Below are 23,079 nucleotides of genomic sequence, written 5' to 3'. Positions count from 1 at the left end.
TATTTTAAAAAAGGAGCATATTATTATTTGGGTCTTATTTTATAGCCTCCTCTTTGGCTTTATTTGTTCTGCCAGTCGTTCATTTATTCAAGTGGCTTTTGTTAGGCACTTACTATGTGCCAGGCACTGTGCTAAGGACTGGTGGTGAGAAGACAAACACCCTGCCTTCATGGAGCTTATAATCTAGTGGGAGTGACATCTCTACACAAGAGAAAAAAAAACCCCAGATACATGTATTATTATAACTCCTGATGAACGCTATGAAAGGAACAGGCCTGGTGATATGATAGACTGTAACAGAGGAAGGGAGGTGGGAGAGAATAGACAGGGTGGCCAGGAAAGCCTCTAAGGAGGAGATACCCCAAGACTTAAAGCTTAACAAGAACCCATTCATGCAGGGGGAGGGCCATTTTGCGCTGCTCCAAGGTTGGGGAAAGAGCTTTGGTATTTGTGCAGAAAGCCAGTGGGGTGGCGTGGTTGGTGAGAGGGTGAAGGGCTTAGGTGAAGTTGGAAAGATAGACAGGGGCTAGTAGGTCACATCAGGAATGTAGATCTTATTTGAAGTTCAATGTAATGAACTGGAGGGTTCTGATCAGGGAAGTGAATGATTGACACAAGTTGCTGTTTGGTAATGAATTTGAGGAAGGAGAGGTGAGAAGCTGCTGCCATGCTGCGGTGAGGGGGGAAGGTGTACCAGAATAAGTTGAAGTAAAGTTGGAGAATAGTGACAGGGTCCTGAGTTATATGTATTTGGTGGCACAAGCAACAGAACTCCTTGATGGATTAGTTCTAGAGGTTTTCTTGGAGGGAGATCTGAGCTGCATACCTTTGTGGTGCCAGGAGAGAGTGGCATTAAGGCTGCCACAAAGGTTGATGGAATGGAACGAGAGGGCATCATGGGGTGGGGGATGTAAAGCACTTGAGGAAGGGGAGAAGGGTGAGTTCAGGGCATAAGGGAGAAACTGGGTTTTGGAAGGCGGTGGGCTTTTCTCTATTGAAACAGGAGGGAGGGAGGTGGTTGAGAGTGGAGGCCAGTTTGTAGATTTGTGAACACTGGAAGACACAGAAACTTCTATCTGGTTCTGTTTATTCAGTGATTCATAAGGCAAAAACACGAGCTAAGAGTGAGGTGTAGCAGAGAACAGCACTTAAGAACTTAGAATGACATATTATGGTCTCTGGTCCGCTGTAGCAAAAACCACTTTCCATAGTGACTGTCACTTGACTCAAAAAAGTTGCAGGGTATTTGTAGTTTGGTCCTGCTTTTTTCTGAATGTATCTAGGTGTGGCTTGGGTCTGGGGTAGTTATTCTTCAGGGAGACTGGCCAGTGTGGCTAGTTTGGGACTTGAATTGGGAAGTCCTGGAGAAGGTCCACGTGGGAGATGCTGCCTTCACCAGAAGCCGGTTTCATAAGATGACAGGATGGCATGTTGCCCTCATTCAGAGGTCCTATGCAAAAGCAGTAGTCGATCAAGAGCTGGTATACAGTAGAAGAAAAACATGGAATTAGGAAAGTTGGCTTGGATTTAAGGTGTTATTTTGTCATCTGCAATATGACTGTGAGCAAAACCATTTACCTTCTGGCTTTATTTCCATATTTGTAAAATAAGAAAAGTGCCAGCTTTCCCATCGCATGAGGTTCATGAAACATGATGATGTATGTCACATGCCATGGGAGGTAATTCAGGCTGTACAGAGTGAAGATTTGAAGGCTTGGACCTGGCAGCCTGGCTTGTACTCACAGCTCTCTGCTTACTCACCGCTGGTATGACTCAGGGTGAGTCAGTCTGCCTCTCTGGACTCCCATTTTCCCATCTGTAGAACCCGCTCACAGGGTGGTTATAAGGATGCAAACATAACAGTTGAGGACTTTGGAAATAAAAGTGCTGGAGAAATGTGATAGTCAGTCTGATTTTCCTATTCTTCATCCGTGGAGAAGCCCTAACTCTCTTTTCTTTCCAGAATCAATCTTAAGATGAATGTTCTTTGGCCTCATCAATAAGGGCCTGTAATGAGCATTTCCCATGGGCAGGGCCTGGGGTTGGGTGTTGTAGGGGGAGGCACAGTGAGAGGGTGAACAGGGACATTACTCTGGGTGAAGGAAGTAGTATCTGTATTTGGGGGACTCACAGGCTGATGCGTGTATAGGACAGACACAGGCCCTCTCTTAGAAAGTGCATTCTGGATGGGCTGCCAGCTGGCTGCCTTTGGAAGCTTCCAGTGTACAGGACTCGTCCAGTTGAAGGAGCTAGAAGCACATGCTCATAATGATAGGTGACAGAAAGGAGGCGGGGGAGAGGATGACTGTGCTGTGGTTACCAGGACCACTACACCAGGCCATGTGTCTCCATGGCTGGTGTGCTGTTTCCAGCAAAGCTTTGCAGCATCACTGAGCATCTACCATAAGACAAACTTCTAGAACCCCTCCCTTTGGAGGACACTAGCCATTTTCCAGATAATGACATGCTGAGTGACCCCGAGGAACCTTTCCCTCCTGAGGATGGCAGTCGCGGAGCTCATCAGAGCAGCGCTGTTATCTGTTGTCTGGTCTGAATTCATTCCCACCCAGACTTCGGAGGAGGAAGGTGGGTCAGACTCACGGGAATCTTTCTCATCAACGCATTAGTCACGTGTCACTGTGCTCTCAAAAGGCTGTTGGAGTCAGATAGTTAACTGGATGCAAAATATTCTTGGTCAGGGAATTGTTTTTTAAAGAAGATTGTTTTTCTTAAACAATGAAGAACCCACTCCATGGAATTTCCACCTTCTGTTTGCCATGGAAAGTTGCTGAAGAGTTAACATGAGAGTGAAATATATAGGGTCTCAAGTCAGACTAGAAAAGCTTGGTCTTAGGGGAATTATTCGTAGCCTTTAATATAAAGGTTTGGAAAGAGAATGTGTCACCTTTAGCTCCATCAAATACCCCAGCATCCAGGTCTGCTCCCAGAATGCAGATAACCTATGGTTTCAGTGTGAAAGGCTGCACTGCATCCCAGAGACGGGAAGAGAGAAACTTAATACCCATCCCCAACATCCCTCCCTGTGTAGCTCACACCTCTGTTAACCCCCTTTCAACACACACTGTAGGAATAGCAGCAGGGGCAGAGTCTGCAGTCAACCTGGCATTTTGGGGCTTTATGGAGACACTATTGATCCAGGCCTCACTCAGGCAGGGCCTCAGAGTGTCCTGGAAAGCAGCAGAATGGGAAACCCACCTAGAAATAATAGTGGATTATATCAGACTATTACAGGATCAGACATTTTTCTCGGAAAGGCCATTTCCTCCTGAGGGCTTGTTACCAAGAACCATGGAGCGCCAGGGGACTTGGGCGTGCAATCAGCAGGTGGCTGCCTCCTTGTGGATTCTTTTGAGTTCTTGTTGACTACCATTCAGATTGTGTTTTGTAAACATACAATAACCCCCCTAAGTAACTCCCCTCCCATTCCCCTGCCCTTTCCTTAAGTGAATGCCCAGGTCCCCTTCCTTACTTGTAATTCATCTGTATTCAGTTGATTTTTTAAAAAATTAAACTTCTCATTGTGAGATAACTGTAGGTTCACAAGCAGTTGTAAGAAATAATACAGAGAGATCCCAGGTGCTCCTTATTCAACTTCCCTGATGACAATTTCCTGCAAAACTGTAGTCTAATATCACAACCAAGATGCTTACATTGGTAGAGTCAAGATATAGAACATTTCTATCACCCCGAGAATATCTCTTGTTGCCTTTTTATAGCCACACCCACTTGCTTTCTGCCCTTCCCCCTTCCCCTTAAGCCCTTGGCAACCACTCATTTATTCTCTGTTTCTATAATTTTGTCATTTCAAGGATGTTATATAAAGTTTATATACATTTATAAAATGTTTTATGAATTTCAATCTCTGGAGACTCATCCAGATTGTTGAATGTATCAGTAGTTTAATCCCTTTTAATTGCTGAGTAACATTCTATGGTATGGATGTACCACAGTTTGTTTAACCATTTATGTTTTGAAGGATATCTGGGTTGTTTCCAGTTTTAGTTTGTTAGGAATAAAGCTACTATAAATATTCATGTCCAGGTTTTTGTGTGAGAACGTAAGTTTTTATTTTTTCTGGGATGAATGCCATGAGTGTAATTGGTGGGCCATGTGGTAGTGGTATATTTAGTTGTTTTATAAACAACAAAACTCTTTTCTTCAGTGGCTGTACCATTTTATATTGCTCATAAACTAGATATGAACGATCTAGTTTATCTGCATACTTATCAGCATTTATGCTGTCACAATTTTTTATTTTAGCCATTCTGATGGATATATAGTGATAGCTCATTGTAGTTTTAACTGGCACTTTTCTAATGGCTAACGATGTTGAACATCATTTCATGTGTTAGTTGCCATCTGTATATCCTCTTGGGTGAAATATTCGTTCATGACTCTTCTTCATTTTCTCATTGGATTTTTTTTTATTGTTGAGTTTTGAAATCATATACTGTAAATTATTTATTCTAGATACTTTTCTTTGCTGGATATGTGGTTTACAAATATTTTCTCCAAGTCATAGGTTGTCTTTTTATCCTCTTAACAGTCTTTTGCAGAGCAAATGTTTTACATTTTGATGAGGTCCAATTTATCAGTTTTTTCTTGTGTGGATTGTGCTGAGAACACTTTGCCTAGCTCTAGATCCTGAGAAGTTTTCCTATTTTTTTCTAAAAGTTTTATATTTAAGTTTTGATAATTTTTATATAGGGTGTGAGACATATTGAGTCCCCCTTCCCCCCCCCCCCTGCCTACAAATGTTCTTTCCTCCACAGAATAGCTTTTTGCACCACTATCAAAAATCAGTCGAGCGTATTTGTGTGGGTCTATTTCTGGGTTCTCTAGTCTTTTTAATTAATCTATGAGTCTATTCTTCTATCAATACCACACAGTCTTAATTACTATAGTTATATATCAAGTCTTGAAATTGGCTAGACTGATTCCTTCCACTTTATTTTACTTATTCAAAATTGTTTTTAGCTATTTCAGTTCCTTTGCCATTCCATAGAAATTTTAGAATAATCTTGTGTATCTACAAAAACTATTGCTGGCATTTTGCTAGAAATTGTGCTAAACCTGTATATTAATTTTAGCAACACAGCATGCCTCTTCATTTATTTATATCTTCTTTTTTTTTAAATCCTCACCTGAGGATATTTTTTTCCATTGCTTCCCAGATTCCCAGAGAGAGTGAAAGGGATGGAGGGAGGGGGAGAGAAACATTGATGTGAGACACATAGACCAGTTGCCTCCCCCACGAGCCCCAACTGGAAGTAGAGAGTGAACCTGCAACCCATGTATGTGTCCTTGACTGGGAATCAAACCTGCAACCCTTTGGTGCACGGGCTGATGCTCTAACCACTGCCCAACACCACCCAGGGCTATTTATATCTTCTTTGATCTCTTACCAGCATTTGGTGCTCATTTTCTAGTATATAGAAATACAATGATTTTTATTTGTTTATCTTGTGTTGTGTGACCTAGAAGTTTATATGTAAATTCCTTGGGGTATTCTACCTACACCATTATGTTATTTGGAAGTAGGGATACTTTTATTTCTTCCTTCCCAATCTTTATTTTTTTTGCCGTATCACAGTGGCAGTACTATGTTGAAGAAAAGTAGTGAAAGCTGGTATCTTGCCTTGTTTTTGATCTTAGGGGGAAAGCCTTTAGTGTTTCACCATTAAATAGGATGTTAGTTTTAGGGTTTTTCTGGGTGTTCTTTTTTTTTTTTTTTTGGTAGATGCTCTTTATCAGGTTTAAGAAACTTATAGAAGAGCTCTGTGTACTGGGGGGAGGGGTAGGAACAATTCCCATACCCAAAGGGGCACACTGGGCACCTTGTTAGTGCCAATTTATTTGTTTATTGTCACCTTTTAAGGCCTGGGACAAATTGTAGTGGGAGCAGGAATATTGAAATTATTTTATAGTCACTAACAGGACTTTAACCTCTAGAGGAAAAAATAAGTTCCCGTGACGTAAGAGGAAGTGTCACCTGAAGTTTTAGAAGAATCTGTAAGTGGCACAGAAGCACAGCTGGGCTGGGGGTGGGGGCCCTTCCAGCTTAGCCGAGCGTCTGAAAACATAGCTTTCTGCGATACTCTTTGGAACCAAGCTTCTCTAGACTTCTTCATTCCCTGAATCTACTTCATTAAAGACCTGTCCTTCAGGGAAATATAACCTCGATGTGGAACGGCATGGGTTTTAATACAGCTGGAGCAGTTTGGGATCCCGGTTCTATTTTTCCTAGCTGCATGACCTTGAAGTTCATGTATTCACTTAAAGACAGTCCTGTAGTGCCTACTCTGGGCCAACTACCATGTGGGGTTTTGGGAATAAAGTAGTAAGTACCTTTTGTTCTGTTTTCTTCATTTTCTAGCCTTCAGCAAGTTCAGCTGGTTTTACTTCAAAAATATATCCAGAATTGGACTGCTTTTCTCCATCACCCCATCTTTTTTTCAGGGTGTTATAATACGTTTCCTGACTCTGTTCTTTCTAATCCTCTGCCTCAGTTCATTATGCAGCAGCCAGGGTGATCTTTTATAAACATGCATCGGATTATTCTCTGGTTTAAAACCCTCTGGCTATACTCAGATGTACTGAGGATAAAATCCAGTGCCTCTCCATGACCCACCAGGTCTTGCATGGTTTGGGTACTCCTTCCTCGCTGAACCCATCTAGCACCCTTCCCCGCTCATTTCGTGTGCTTCAGTCACACCAGACTCCTTTCTTTTCCCCCAAATACCCAGATTGTCCTACCCTGGTTTCATTACACCAGTTATGCTCTCTGCCTGGGATAGTTTTTCCATGTAAGTTTGAATGACTGGTTCCTTGCTGTCATTGAGATTTTAGTTCAAACACTCTCCCTCTCCCAATCCTCAAGTCACATTCTATCAAATCACTGGGCGTTCCATGCCACTTCTTATTTAGCTCTTATCACAATTGAGAATTTCCTTGATTTTGTCTACTAGACCGCGCTCCATGAGAGCTGGGACCATGCTGTTTCCTTCATTACCGTATGTCCAGTGTCCAGAACAGTTCCTGGCATAGACACTACATATTTGCTGAGTGAAGTTATTTCATTCTCTTGAGCCTCAGTTTCTCACTTGTCACATAGAATAGTAATTGGCTAATAAAATGAGGTTGTATTTAGAACGAAGTGAGATAATACATGTATGTTAAGTATTTATTATAATGCTTGGCACAGAGTAAACTAAGTAATAGTTTGCCGTTGTTTCATTGTGATTATTTATATTATAATGTTCACTTCCCTTCTCCCATACTCCTCTAGGATCTGTTCTTGCACCCAATGACCCATCTGGAGCGTCGTGATGATTTGTCAGTGACAGATGCTTGCCATTAAATCCTAACTAACTTCCCTCTTGGTCATGTTTTTCTGTACAGGTCCTGCAGCTGGGCTCAGACATCCTTCCCCAATACAAGCAAGAGGCACCAAAGACTCCCCCTCACATCATCTTACATTACTGTGTTTTTAAGACCACGTGGGATTGGATCATCTTGATTTTAACCTTCTACACAGCCATCTTGGTCCCTTACAATGTCTCCTTTAAAACCAGGCAGAACAATGTGGCCTGGCTAGTTGTGGATAGCATCGTGGACGTCATCTTTCTGGTGGACATTGTGTTGAATTTTCATACCACCTTTGTTGGACCAGCTGGGGAGGTGATTTCCGACCCCAAACTCATCCGCATGAACTATCTGAAGACGTGGTTTGTGATTGATCTTCTGTCCTGTTTGCCATATGACGTCATCAACGCTTTTGAGAACGTGGACGAGGTTAGTGCCTTTATGGGTGATCCAGGGAAGATTGCTTTTGCTGATCAGATTCCACCACCCCTGGAGGGGAGAGAGAGTCAGGTACATCCCTCAAATCTCAGACCTTGTTGTCATGTCTTTAAAGTTGAATTAAATGTGGGTGGTGAACAGAAGAGTAATTAATGGGTGGGAACTAGCATGATGATGTCTGGAACAGAGGGAGCATGCTTGATAGCTATCCTTACCCACTGTTCTTGCCTTTGGAGTTTCAGGGGTTCTGCATGTCAGTGAATGGTGTGGAAGAGACCAAAGGCTTCCCTTTTACTCCACGTGGAGCGCATGCCATTGGCTCAAGGGTAGCGGGGCTGCAGAAACAGGCATGCATTGCCACTGCATTGCTGAATCTTTCGCACTGTATGCATTTGCTGAATGTCTACTTATTGATTATGCTAATTATGGGGACTTTCTATCATCTGTTGCTGACCTTTGGCTGTTTCATTTTAATTAACTCCTAGCAACAAGGTTGCTATTTTCTCCTAAGTTTGCTTGCTTATTTATTTATTTAATTTTGGAGGGGGAGGGGTAAATGTTGGGAAAAAATGAGTTGCTTCTTTGCTAAACTGCGTTTTGGAGGTGACCAGTGGCATTCAGTTGTCCGTACTTTCCCTTGCCTAAATTTGCTGAGATAGGCTGTAGCTAAGAGGAGTAATGTTGTTACTAGATTACACTGCTATTGGATGGTTAGTCCTGCGGGCTATGGCAGGAATTAAAGAAGAAAAAAGCCCTGCAAATGTGTTAGAATCAGGACATGCTTACACAGTCAGTGCATGGATGTCTGGGACATGTTGTAGCAGGAAGAGGCCACTGGGCTGGTTAAAGTGATTTCCTCCTTTGAAAAAGCAAGGATGTCAAGTCATTGCAAAGGAAAACGTCAGATTCTTATCTAGTTTGTGTCCTACTGCAGTCGTTCTTTCTTTTTCCTGCTCCTTGGTTGACACTCCAGATGGATTAAGATAAGGCAGTTCATCTGGCAAATCTTTAGCCTCAGGCCGCGGTGGACCCTCATTGCCTGAGACTACAGAGGGTCCCAGAGGTGTCAGTCTGGCTGGGCTGTTAGCTAGGTAGGTAATTTAGGATGCCATTAGAGGCTGAGTCAGGCAAGATACACCCTAAGGGTACATGGCTAGTGGGGTTCAGTCTTGAGATAGTCAGAAAAGAGCAGTCAGCTCCCTGCCAGGATAATGAGGCCTGACCAGTGACTCCGTGTCTCAGTGGTGGCATATGATGCATCTCTGCCTTCAGATTGGTGCCAGCAGTGGGTGAGGGCTGGGGCTCTTCCTCTTTTAGGACCCAACCACTGTACCTACCACGTCTCCTTCCAGGAAAGAGGAGCTGGAACTCAGATCCTCTAGACCAGTGGTCGGCAAACTCATTAGTCAACAGAGCCAAATATCAACAGTACAACGATTGAAATTTCTTTTGAGAGCCAAATTTTTTAAACTTCAACTTCTTCTAACGCCACTTCTTCAAAATAGACTTGCCCAGGCCGTGGTATTTTGTGGAAGAGCCACACTCAAGGGGCCAAAGAGCTGTATGTGGTTCGCGAGCCGCAGTTTGCGGACCACGGCTCTAGACTCAGAACAACCCCTGCTTTTATCTGTGTGGTGTGTTTTAATATACTTTAAAATCCCAAGGAATAATTCTCCAGGTGGCTTGTGTGGATTTTGTAGGGGGACTAAATGAGTTCAAACTGATCATTTATAAGAACAAAATCACCCCTAATGTGAATATGGGGATTCTTAAATGTGAATTTTAGTACATGTTGGGAATATTTTTCTCTGTGAATACATTTCTAGAAAATTTTATGTTAGTGAGGAAAATATGATCATTTTGGCTCAGGGGTGGGCAAACTTTTTGACTCGAGGGCCACAATGGGTTCTTAAACTGGACCGGAGGGCCAGAACAAAAGCATGGATGGAGTGTTTGTGTGAACTAATATAAATTCAAAGTAAAGGAGCAGAGGGGAGAGCAAGAGAACCCTCCGCTCTTTCGACTCCGCGGGCCGGATAGAACAGCTGAACGGGCCGGATCCGGCCCGCGGCCGTAGTTTGCCCACGGCTGGCTTAGATAATCCAAATGAATTATTTCAACCTAAAAGAGCTCCTTACACACACATATGGGAAATGAAATTTAACTTTAAAAAACTATTTGGGTTTTTCAATTAAACCATTTACTATTTATAGCAATGGCATTGAAGTTTCACGAATAAATAGAACCATTCTTCGGCTTCCATGGGTCTTATTAAACGTTGGCAGAGCTATAAACACTTATGTAAATGTGTCAAGATTACCCTGTAGGCTGACAGGGCAGAGAGCTTCTTCCCAGGCACTGTGAATGTTGGGTTGGAACTCCTTTGCCTCTAATTGTGAATACCCCTGACATGGTTTCTGATTTCCAGATTCATGAACTAGGTTGCAGGCACTAAAAATATCATTGATCTGTAGGTTTCTAGTTGACAAAGGGTTTAGCATCAAAGTTCTTACTGCCATCTCTTGATCATAAATAATAATATAAATATTAAGGTGCTATAGCTATGATTTGCTTCTACAAACACTTGATTTCACATTTAGTAATTCCTTTTAAAGCGTTGGCTTACATCCGAAATAATGCCTTTTCATAACAATTGTGGTGGTGTTGGGGGAGATCGGTGTGAGGAAACTGAAGATTTGGCTTCCAGTCCTCTTGGGGTCACCTATTAGGACAACTGGGAACCTTGTGAACGTCATTTAGCCTTTCTGGATTACAGCTTTCCTGTCTACATTTTGGGGCTGATGCTACCTTACCTGCCTCAAGGCATGGCATTCAGGCAGTGGGTTGATTATTTGAATTCCCACCAGCTGCAAAGCCTGGTGAGTTCTAACTTCTCATCTGCATTAGTCTCATCTCCAGACAGGTTGTAAAAATGAGAGGCCCACCACACTGACCTCCTGGGGATGGGAGGAAGGTGGGTGATCTGAGGGCATTTAGAAGGTTATGATAGGTAGACCAACTGGAGAGCCCAGTGGGACCATAGAGGCCATCCAGTTTCAACCCTCTTAACACACAAATGAAGAAACAGACTAGGGGAATCCGACTCACTCACGATGGCACAGCAAACGGTCACAATAATAATGAGTCCTCTTCTGATTTTTCTCTATTCTTTTCTCTATTCTTATTTTATCAGTGACAGATCTGATAAAAGTGGGATGAAACACTGAAGGATACAGTTGAGTCAATACTGACCAAGAAGCTCCTGATGTGTATGGCTCACCCCTTGGCTTGGGTGTTGTGATGGGGAACTTGGGCACGGGGTACAGAGAAGTGGTCATCTGCATTTTCCCCAAAGCAACTACCGTAGTGATGAGATGGGTAGTCTGAGAAGCTCATGGAGGGATAGACCAGCTCGGTTTTCTAGACACAGGCCTTTTTGTTAAAAGGCATCATTAAGTTAGTGGGCATGAAAGGCTGGTGGGGCTTAGGGGTTGGAGAGGTCCTGAAGGGCACACCACCTGTGGAACCTGGATAAGGCTGGGGGACATTTCCCTCACTGGACAATCCTGATTAGAATCCTGATTGAGGGCTCAGTGGGTTCACATTCACCACATGCTGTCTTCTCACCACGCTCTGTTGTGGAGCCACTAATCTGAGATGGCAGCCCCCTCTGCTCTAGGTCCTTTGTCTGGGAGACTGTGGGGAGAAAGAAGAAATTATTGACTCATTTCTCATAAAAAATACATGGAGTCCTCCTAAGTATGCCAATGGGATTGTGTCCAATGGAGACCACCAAAGAAGAGGCGAATGAGGTATGGTGGTTTTGCCATCTGTGTGTGTGCGATTGGGTTGTGGGTATGGTGTTGGGGTGGGGGATCCTGGAGTTCAAGGATTAGACCCACTCAAATGGCTAAAGCCAGCAATTGTGAATTCAGCCCTGTGGAGATAGCCTGTCTCCATGATTTAAGCCACGCAAATGATCCCTTCTGGCTCAACTTGTTTCACTTATGTAGATGACCTACATTTGCGTCATTCTCCAGTCTGTTGGTAATAATCTGTTTTGGAGGCTGTTTGGGAATATGTTTGCATATTAGTTAAACTGGTTAGAGGACAAAAGGTCTGGAAACGGTGAACTAAAGCTTGGAATGGGTATGCTGAAGCAAAAGCCAAATGAAGATTATTTCAGCACTCTGTGGACAATTGGCCTAGTGTTCTTTATGAATTAAAGATGGAATTATTATTCACAAACATATTCCCTCTCCTGAGGCAATCATATTGCTTATTGCCATTGGAGTGTGGGAGAGCACAGGAGAGAATGGAGCCAATCGCACTATCTCCTGGGGCTTGGGATCAAGAGCTTCCTTCTGTCCTTGGCTCTGTAACCTCAGACAGCAGCACCACCAGCTAGTCCTGGTGACATAGCTGACACTTGTCAAGAGCCCATTCACATGGGAGGTGCTCCTTAGGGCAGAACCGGACTGAGGTATGCTGATGAAAAGGCAATAGCTCTGACCACAGACAGCTCCCTTTTATCTGGGACTCCTCCAATATGAGAAGACTTGTGAGCAGATTTGGGTTAGGTAGATTATAGAAGACTTCCCAGGAAATTAAAAAAGAAAAAAGACAAAAGAAGGAGAAGCTTGTTTAGGAAGGTGTTGGAAGAGGGGTGGAACTCTGGTGAGTGGGGAAAGGAAAAGACCACACGAGAGCAGAAAAAAACTAAGCTCACAGCATTGTATATGGAGCTGGGGGAAATTTTCTTTGCTTAAGTCTTTATTTGAGAAGTAAGACAGAAGCTAGTGAAAAATTAGCCAGTCACTTGTTAATGAATCTCTTAATTCAAGTGAAACTCTCAAAGGGCAACAGGAGGTCCATGATCTGACTCTAATTGATGAGAACACTGATTGGCAGTTTGTATCGGAGCTGTGCAGACATCTCCATCTTATGATTTCTTCCTATGTTATCATGTGATGTTTAACTCCGGAGGCCGCATGTTAGCTTCTAAGACAGAGTACTTCAGGCTTCAGAGGAGAAGTATTTGGCTTCAAGGATGTGCTTCCAAGTGAAGCAAGACTAATGGGTACATTTGAGAGCCTCTGAATCTTTGGAAAAAGAATTGTTTCCTTACATATTTTTTACATTTTGCCTGTAAAAAATTAGAAAATATAAATGAAGGAATAAGCCTTGCCTATAATTTTATCTCATTGTTAACATTTTGGCATAGTGTCTTCACTTAACGTTGCCCATAGGTTCTGTGACTGTAAGTGAAATGATGTCTAAAAACCAATTTTACCATAGGCTAATTGATACAGACAAGAGTTGAGTTCCTACTGCATCTCATCAATGTTATTATAAAATGGCATTGAACAAAATTATGTTATTTGAGGACCTGCTATATATTGTTCAGGGTGTTTTTTTTTCCTTGGAATATGTGCATATATATGTTTACATGTATTTTAGCAAAATGGAATTATACTGTATATAGTGAGTTGTAACCTACTTTATTGTCTAAACAATAGATTTTGTGACATTAAATATTCTTTAAAAACATGAATTTAAATTATGATATGACAGTCCATTTTAAGGACATATTTATTTTATGTTTGTTCAGATAATTTCCTATTTTAAACTTTTAAAGTCATAATAATGCCATAGAGAATGTCTTTATAAATAAATCTGTGTCACATTGCTGATTTAAAAAATATATATTTTTATTGATTTCAGAGAGGAAGGAAGAGGGAGAGAGTTGGAAACATCAATGATGAGAGAGAATCATTGATTGGCTGTCTCTTGCATGCCCCCTATGGGGACTGAGCCCATAACCTGGGCATGTGCCTTGACCAGAATCAAACTATGACCTCCTGGTTCATAGGTTGATGCTCAACTACTGAGCCATGCCAGTTGAGCACATTACTGATATTTTTTGTTGTCAGTATAACATATATAGGAAAGTGCTTAAAACAGAAATATGCTTCTCAATGAATTTTTCCAAAGCAAACATCTACGTAGCCATCATTTAGGTTAATAAAACATTATCCACACCTCAGACATCCTTCCTTTCCCCTAATCACTTTTCCCTTTCTCCTCCCCAAAAGTAGCCAATACCTTTGCCTATAGAGTTGAAATGAGGCAATAATGTATTCTTTTATGTTGTCTTATTTTGTTCAGTACTACTTTGGAGAGATTCAAGCATGTTTTTGAATGTATCAGTCTATTTAATTTACCTAACAGTAACAGAAAGCCTAAACAACAGGGCCTGGAAATACTGGAAGTAGGGGTTTAATTTTTTCTCCCACCATTAGAACTCTATTGGTAGACAATTGCTAATATTGATTCAGTGACTTAAGTTTGTTTGGGCTGGGACTTCTGTGATTCTCTTGCTCTTTCCTTGTGGTCACAGGATGGCTGCTCCAGCTCTAGCTATCAAGTCCATGCTCCAAATAAGAAAAGAAAGGATGGCAAAAGGCAAAAGAGCTTGTGCTGCCCCAACCTGTTCCCCTTTTAAGGCTCTCCCCCCCACCCCCCAGAACAACCTGTTCCCCTTTTAAGGCTCCCCCCCCCCCCAGAAGTCTATCCAATGACTTCTGCTTATATCTCATTGATCTTTGTCATATTGTCGCTCCTCTCTGTAAGGGAATGAGATGTACCTTTTAGCTTAGTACCGTGGTCAGCAAACTGCGGCTCGCGAGCCACATGCGGCTCTTTGGCCCCTTGAGTGTGGCTCTTCCACACAATACCATGGCCTGGATGAGTCTATTTTGAAGAAGTGGCGTTAGAAGAAGTTTAAGTTTAAAAAATTTGGCTCTCCAAAGAAATTTCAATCGTTGTACTGTTGATATTTGGCTCGGTTGACTAATGAGTTTGCCGACCACTGGCTTAGTACATTGTGACCCAACAGAATAGAGAGTGCCTGGTTAAGGAATAAAGGGAAATGAATATTGGATAGACAATTAGCAGTCTTGGCTACAATAACAAATGTTTTTTGAGGACTTCATAAATGTTTAATAAGTGCTACCTATTTTACACACCTTATCTTTTGAACCCTCACAAGAATCTTATGAGTTTGGCATATCAACATTTTTAGATATGAGGACAGAGAGGCTCACAGATGGTGGTCATTTGCCCAAGCTAGCAATACGGGTCATCTTAGGGTAGGATTTGAATACAGGCTTTTTTGAATCTAGACTACACATTCAACCAGTATGCTGTACATCTATAAGCATATACAAACATTGAAAGGGTATGTAGAAGTCAATTGTGAAGGGCTGTGATTGTGAAAAATAAGAGTTTAGACTCTCCACAATCCCACATTGATGCTAAGTGGTTTGGATTATGTGTCTGTGCTAGCCAGATCCGTTGACTTCATGCTATGGGTCTCTTCACCCTTTTGTTGACCCTTGTGCTTCTCCCAGTAAGAACTTGAAAAGAAGCCCATCCTTTAACCCTAAAGAGATGACACCTCCTTCATGAAGACTCTTCCAGGCAGATGTGATTACTTCCTTTTCTGTATTCCTACAATATTCTATTCACACACACACACACACTAGAGGCCTGATGCATGAAAATTCGTGCAAGAGTAGTTCTTCATTCCCCCAGCTGCCGGCACTGGCTTCCCTCCAGCACCTGGGACCTGGGCTTCCCTCCTCTGGCCACCGGCAGCCACCTGGGACCTGGGCTGCTTCCCTCCTGCCCCAGCTTCGTCAGGAAGGACGTCTGGAATGATGTCCGGTCTTATTAGCATATTACCTTTTTAATATTTTATATATATAAAGTGTATATATATATATATATAGTATATACACACATACTAGAGGCCCAGTGCACGAAATTTGTGCACTTGGGGAGGGGATCCCTCAGCCCAGCCTGCGCCCTCTCACAGTCTGGGAGCTCTCGGGGGATGTCCGACTGATGACTTAAGCCGGCTGTGGAGGTGGGAGAGGCTCCCGTCATCACTGCTGTGCTCACTAGCCATGAGCCCAGCTTCTGGCTGAGTGGCGCTCCCCCTGTGGGAGTGCACTGACTACCAGGGGACAGCTCCTGCATTAAGCGTCTGCCCCCTGGTGGTCAGTGCACTTCATAGCGACCAGTCGTTCCGACGTTCGGTCGATTTGCATATTAGCCTTTTATTATATAGGATATTATAGTTGTATAATCTTATTACATGATTAATTATATTCAAACCCAATTTGACTGAAGAAAAGTGACTGTGTCTTGTTCCTTTGGGATTTGTGGCATTTAGCACAGTTACTGTCCAATAATAGCCATTAAAATATTGGCAGAATGAGGAAAACAATGAAAGAGTGATTCAAGATCACACAATTCAGGACAGTAAGAAAAAAAGTCTGCAGAAAGTATGTTTTTATTTTAAGTAAAATGCTGAACACTTAATTGGTGGTATCCTCCGGATGTGATTGCTACCAGCTGTTCATGAGCAGATATCTGGTATGTTTTACAGGAGGATGTTGGCAAGTCTGTGTTTTGAGTTAATTAAAATTTGCTTTTAATTATTTTATTGCCTTTTAAAGTTTAGAAGAGACTGTCTTCCCTAATTCTAAGGTAATTACTTAATATTTCTATGATGTTCTGTTTATTTTCATCTTTACTTTGAATTTCACAAAACCCCTATAAATACAGGTTTTATATGTATTACCTTCTGACTATGGATGGAATCCAAGACACAGAGAGGTTGTTGCCATTGTTGGAACCACATAGCTAGAGAGTGATAGAACAAATCTTGTCTTCTCAAGTGAAGGTCCAGAATTATTAAATGTTTGGGTGTTTAATCTTGAGGTCACCATAGACTATGGGCTCAATTTAGCTTATATAATTGTGGCTTCTATTGGAATAATCCAGCCCATACCAATCACAGCTTGCCATGGCCACACCATATAGGAAAGGTAGTACAAATAATGTGGAAACTATACCAAAGGATTTTGAGGATTAAAAGTTCTCAGGGAAGTAGTGTCCAATGCAGTTCTCTGTGCACAGGAGAGTTCTATGGATGAGGCATGGGTTTGGAGACTGCTGAAATATGTCTCGGGGTGTCAGTTAGGAGACAAGACGGCATTGACTGTCTTATAGCAGAGGCTTTGTAAGAACTAAAGACTAAGTCTTCCTTTTAGGAAGTAATAGTTTCTCTCTGTATGCTGCTACCTTCTTAATATATTGAAAGTTTTTGAAGGTAAGGATGGTACTCATTGCTTATTAATTGATGATGTGTCATATTGGAAATTAAAGTGTATGAGAAGCACTCCTTTAGATTGAATGAGAAACTCCCTAGTAGAGCGACATGAGATAATCAAGAAAAGCCCCTTACAAATATTGCCTCTCCCACTGAAAACTTTGACTTTTCTCCTCCTTGTTATTTGTTATATATTTTTGTATTAAGCAAAATAACTTAAATCAAAATAGTATAGGAGTTTCTAATCATTATAATTCTGGGAGTTGCAGTGGGGGCTGATCACTTGTAAATGTCGGTGAGCAAGAGAGAAGAGTGTCCGCTCTCAGAGGCGACCATGTAGGGTGAGGGCCTAGCATGGAGTTTCTGAAACTGTGGCCTGCCTCAGAGACAAGGATGGCAGTGCCCAAGGCGAGGTAATGGGCCAATGAGCCAATGGGCCAAAAATGAACCCAGGAAAGTAGTATAAATAGTGAGTGTTGTAAACAAATTGTCAGATCCATTGGGGCTATTTAAGAAAGAGAGATGAGCCCTCATTAAAGGGAAACATAAAGAAAAAAAGAGAAAATAAATAGTGCTAAGCAACAGTGGACACTTCCATTTTTAAAATTACATTTTTATATAACTAGATTTCTTTGAAATGGATGTATAAAAATAAAAAGATTCTATTTGAATAGAAAAAGCAACAAACAGCATGGCAACACTTAGAGGAAAGAATGGGACCTTATAAATAATGTCATTTTAAATGTTTTACAGAACCCCTTATTTATATGTCTCAATCTAATAAAAGTGTTTTTTTTTTTTTTAAAGCAATCATGAGACCAGATGAGATAGTAAATATGGATGTGTTTTGTGCTCTTTGGGAAAAGGTGTGATGGAAACATACGACCTCAGCTCTGTTTATTCACTGCTTGTCGGTTGAACAACACCAGAAGTAGAGCTCTGTATTCAAGGTGTGCAATCAAAGCAGAACGAATCCTTGCTCCTTTTGCTCTTTGTGCATTCCTCTGTTGCACACATCTCTGTACTGTAGCGATAATAATAATTATACCATAAAATTGCTACCATATTGGGCACTTACCATGTGCCAGACACGTACTGGGGTAAATGCTTTATGCTTATTATCTAATTTTATTTTATCTTTACAACTCAATGAAGGAGACTTACTCCCATTTTATAGGAGAGGAGATTGAGGCTTAGAGTGACAGTTTGCTAAGGAGTGGAGCTGACATTCTCAATATTGGATTCAAAGTTCTACTCTTCACCACTTTGTTGATCCAGTGGTTGGTATTTGCATCAACTTCTGCTGATAGTTCAGGGAGACTTGAAACTTTAATTTCCCCGGAACTGCTTACATATGTTAAATGCACACTAAATACTGGGTAAGTGAATGAATGGATGCAGAGGTGCTTGGAAGTGCCCTGGGAGCACAGAGGAAGGAGTTGATAAATGGGAACTATAGCCTGGCCACGATGGCTCAGTGGTTGAACATCAATCTATGAACCAGGAGATCACGACTCAATTCCGTGGTCAGGGCACATGCCCGGGTTCCGGGCTCAATCTCCAGTAGGGGGCATGCAGGAGGCAGCCAATTGATGATTCTTTCTCACCATTGATGTTTCTATCTCTCTCTCCCTCTCCCTTCTTATTTATTCCCTGATGGGCCGATAGGGAAATGGTCCTTAAGGGAGAAGTCTTGTTTTGACAGATGACACTATGACGAAGCAGGTTTTCTCTATTGTCACAGGTCGGATGGTTCTGAATTGGGATGCCAACAATCCGCTAAGCACTTTAATGTCATAACTCATCTGGGTGTCTTGGCCTACTTTTGATATCTGTTGGTATGATTCAGCTAATATTGGTAATAGACTTCCTTGAGCCATAGTTTACTAAATGGAGTTTAAAATGAGGAAAACATATAAAAGTGTGTAGATTTTTAAACTTTCTACAGGAAACAGAGATGGAAACAGGTGCCTCAATGTAAAAGATGGCTCTTTGAAAAGACTGCCATTTGTTGAGGATCACCAGAAATGTATCTTTTTTTTTTTCCAGCTTATAAGAAGTTTATTGTGTCTTCAAGACACTACAATGGTTCAGACAGGGACCATTCTCCAGATGAGCTGTCATTTTTGTAGGTAGCTGGATTCTTCCTCTTGGATTTCTAAACTCCTGAGATCCCCGGGTGTGGACAAGATAAACACTACAAGTAGTTGGCAGTATGCGGAGGATGGACGCTTGGATGCCGTGTAGCATGTTGGGGATGCCCCTGCTGAAGTAGTGTAGGAAGGCACGCTGCTCCAAGGGTGACAGGCTGTAGATGATCACAGGCCGGGCCTGGGCCAGCTTCCCAGTCTCGCGGCCCATGGTGGTGGCTGTGCCTTCACAGTCGCGGGATTCAGTGGCCTTTGTCTGCCGTTTCTGGTAGGATCCCAGAAGTAGTGTATCTTAGAACTGGTCAGTCTCAGAGAGGAGGCAAGAATGCCAAAGATTAGGAAGTTTTAACCAGAGGAAAGCAATGTAAGGAGATAGGCTGAGCAAACAGTTGTAGCCAAGGCCTGGAGCTATTGATACGTATAGTGTGTTCAGAGCATGGGACCTGCCCTGTAGGGGGCTGGAGCATCATGTGTGAAGAAGGAAGTGGGAGATAAGGCTTGAAAGTAGGATCAGGCTGGATTGTGAGGGCTCTGAGTTCAGGGCCCTTTTGATGGCAGTACACACCATATTCATTGTAGACCTTAACTCCAGCATGGGGGATTGCTTTTATATCATTGTATCCATTAGGGACCAAAGTAAGGACATGTGGGGAGCATTCCACATAGTTATCTTGCCTATTTTCCCAGAAACCATGTTGGTATAGCAACACATAGATTGTCCAAGTTATTGTGGCGTTCTAACTAAACTCCATATAAGGATGCTTTAGCATTTACATTTTTTCCTATAGCTCTTTTCTGTATGAAATCTCATTTTTTGTTCTCACAATCAAAATGGATGGGATATTGATCATGAAAGCAATCACAGTTATAACTTAATCAGTTCCTAATATTTTCCTGCCACTCTGCCCATGTTCCATAAAGAGTATCACTGACTTCTCACAGTTGTGCAAAGTAGCTGTCCCTTCTTCTGTTTTGCTGATGAGGAAACCAAGGCTAACAAAGGTTGAGTAACTTACTCTCAACTCCTAGAGTCCCCTAGGGATGGAGTGCTTAACTAATGAGCCCATGCTCTTTCCACCAAGCTGTGCTACTGTCCCCTGCCCTCCCATCTTCCTGATGGGGGACTTAAGGTCCAGAGAGGGTACTTTGCCTAGTGTCACACTCAGGATGGTGACATTGCAGCTTGTCCAGATTATGGTGGATCTGGTTGCCAGATTTCTCTAGAATAACACTTAGTATAATTGTGAGCCAGCGGCCAACTGGCCCCTCTGGAATATTTCAATATTCTTTCTTCTTCATTTGTTCCAAGGATCTATATATAATCTTCCTCTCTCAATAGTTAGGACTCAAAGATCCTGGGGGCGGGAGGGGGGGTGAGGGAAGGGAGGGTAGCTTAGTCAGTATAGCCTCTTCTCATATTTACAATTGAATTCACTCACACTTGCTGTGTAAATTTCCAGAAACAGGCCATCTATAAAGGGCACTTTGACAAGGCTGTGACTCCAGCCTGATTTGAGAATGCTGCTGTAATTAGTTATAGGTTGGCATTAGCTAAATTGAATATAATCCATCATGCTTATTAGATGTGGTGGGGGAGATCTGCACCCTGAAGAATCAGCAAGAAAGAACATTAAATATAGATGAGCTGAGTATTTTCCCAGGCAGCTGGAGATGCAGAGCAGGGCCGCGTGTTCATGACACACAGCATTTCCGTAATGGTACAGAAGAAATCGTAGGGACTGGGGAAGAGAAAGCACTTGGAAGTTTTAAAAATAGGTTGGGTTGCTTACAAAGTGCCCCTCATAAAAGTCAAACAGTAAGATGTGAGAGTGGGAAATAGGTTAAGTGACTCCTCAGGTAAGGTGAAGTTTTATCCAAGCACAGGTATCTCAATACCTCTGGGCATTCCTAGCAGCCCAATAGCTTTCACGGCCCTCGAGAACTTTGACTGTTTTCGATCTCCTGAAGAGCCATGTATAAGATACTCTAGATCCCAATTATTTTTCAGTTGTTGTTTTTTTTTTTTTCATTTTTGTTCCTCAATATCAAAGGAAACCTTTGTCAATAAGCCTGATTTTAAGAGGCTCTCGGGCTTATGAAGTATATGGCTCTGTTCACTTGATATTTTGGAGAATGTGTCCTTAAAGACAGCACTGTTGTGGTTGTCTACACAGATGTCAGAGTCAACCCAATATTGAAGAAGCTAAATGTATAGACTGCAATACTGGATTTGTTTGTATATATACCATCTGGGGAACAAATCTCCGCTCATGGCTGTAATAAGAAAAGTCACAGATTGATTTATTCTTTTAAAGAATTTTTATTTTTTCAGTTACAGTTGCACACAGTATTGTATTATTTCAGGTGTACAACCCAGTGATTACACATTATATATCTTACTAAGTGATCACCCTAATAAATCTAGTACCCTTCTGACACCATACATAACTATTACAATATTATTGACTGTATTCCCTATGCTATACTTTACATCCTTGTAACTATTCTGTAGCTACCAATTTGTACTTCTTAATCTTGTAATACTGGTTTGGTGATGGTGATGGTGAACTCCTTTGGCTTCTTCTTGTCTGGGAGGCTCTTTATCTACCCTTCGATTCCAAATGGGTAGAGTAATCTTAGTTGTTAGTCCTTGCTTTTCATCACTTTGAATATTTTATGCCAATCTCTTCTGGCCTCCAAAGTTTTTGTTGAGAAATCAGCTGACAGTTTATAGGAGCTCCCTTGTAGATAACTAACTGCTTTTAAGATTATTTTCTCTTTGTCTTTAACCTTTGGTATTTTAATTATGATGTGTCTTGGTGTGGGCTTCTTTGGGTTCATCTTGTTTAGGACTCTGTGTGCTTCTTGGAATTGTATGTCTATTTCCCTTCACCAGGTTTGGGAAGTTTTCTGTCATTATTTTTCACATAGATGTTTTAATTCCTTGCTCTCCTCTTCTGGCACCCTAAGATGCAAATGTTGGTACACTTGATGTTGTCTCAGAGGCTGCTTATACTATCTTCATTTTTTTTAAATTTTCTTTTCTTTTTGCTGTTCTGATTGTTTTCTGCTTTCTTATCTTCCAAATCTCTGATTTGATCCTCTGCTTCATGATTCCCTGCAGTATATTCTTCATTTCTGACTGGTTCTTTTTTATGTTTTCTAGTTTCCAGGTACAGGCCCTTGACTGGGAATCAAACCCACAATCCTTCGGTGCATGGGCCGACACTCTAACCACTTAGCATCACCGGCCAGGGCTAGTTGTAATTTTGATGTGTCGGTGGGAGGATTCTAGTTCCACATTTACCCACTCCACTATTGGCATGTCAAGACCAGATAATGACCAGATAATTCAGCTGCAATTTCAATGGGAGAGATTTATCCCAAGGCTGGGACTATCCCCAGTTCCATCTTGACTGGAAGCCCCTACAGATTGGTTTTAACGTCTATTTTTGTTTACAAAATTAGTATTTGGTGTCGTTTATCTTTATTTTGCTTCATAAACACATTGGGAATTTGTCAAGAGTCTCATCCACAGCACAGGTTAACATCTGTAAGAGTCCTGGGCTTAGGAGAATGTGTCCCCTGTGTGGAGCAGATGCATTGAGAAAACACAAAGGATGGCCCCGCTTCGCTTTCTTTGTCACTGATGGGCTTGCCATGCCCACAGGATCACTTCCAGAGGATGTGAAAATGCCACTGCTCTGCCCAGCTCTGTTGGAAAAGCAAACTAAGATGTAACACCTTTTTTTGTGTGTATATAAAAAGAAAAAAAGTAAAACGAAAGAGCTGCCTAGTTTTCATTCCTTGTTGGACACCTGGCTAGATTTATTCTGCATCTCCCTGGTTGTGGATAAAACCTGAGGAGATACATTGACCATCTCTTATTTTCATCGTACTAAGCATGTCAGTCTCCAAGGCATG

The 23,079-nt window shown here is 41.8% G+C and overlaps 1 protein-coding gene across 2 annotated transcripts in view; it reads left to right on the top strand.

Annotated features, from left to right (window-relative positions):
• KCNH1 (potassium voltage-gated channel subfamily H member 1) overlaps positions 1-23,079 on the top strand; it is a 260,944-nt gene that overhangs the window by 51,625 nt on the left and 186,240 nt on the right. Inside the window, exon 6 of one of the 2 annotated variants that reach the window (XM_080649229.1) lies at positions 7,423-7,896. In XM_080649229.1, the coding sequence (XP_080505355.1) occupies positions 7,423-7,896 (474 nt within the window). The remainder of the gene's footprint in view (positions 1-7,422; positions 7,897-23,079) is intronic. The other variant, XM_080649228.1, reaches the window with a different exon arrangement.

Source organism: Plecotus auritus (assembly GCF_963455305.1).
Source record: "Plecotus auritus genome assembly, chromosome: 12".
Lineage (NCBI taxonomy): Eukaryota > Metazoa > Chordata > Mammalia > Chiroptera > Vespertilionidae > Plecotus > Plecotus auritus.
The sequence above is the reverse complement of the archived record's forward strand: the minus strand, read 5'-3'. Positions and strand labels throughout refer to the sequence as shown.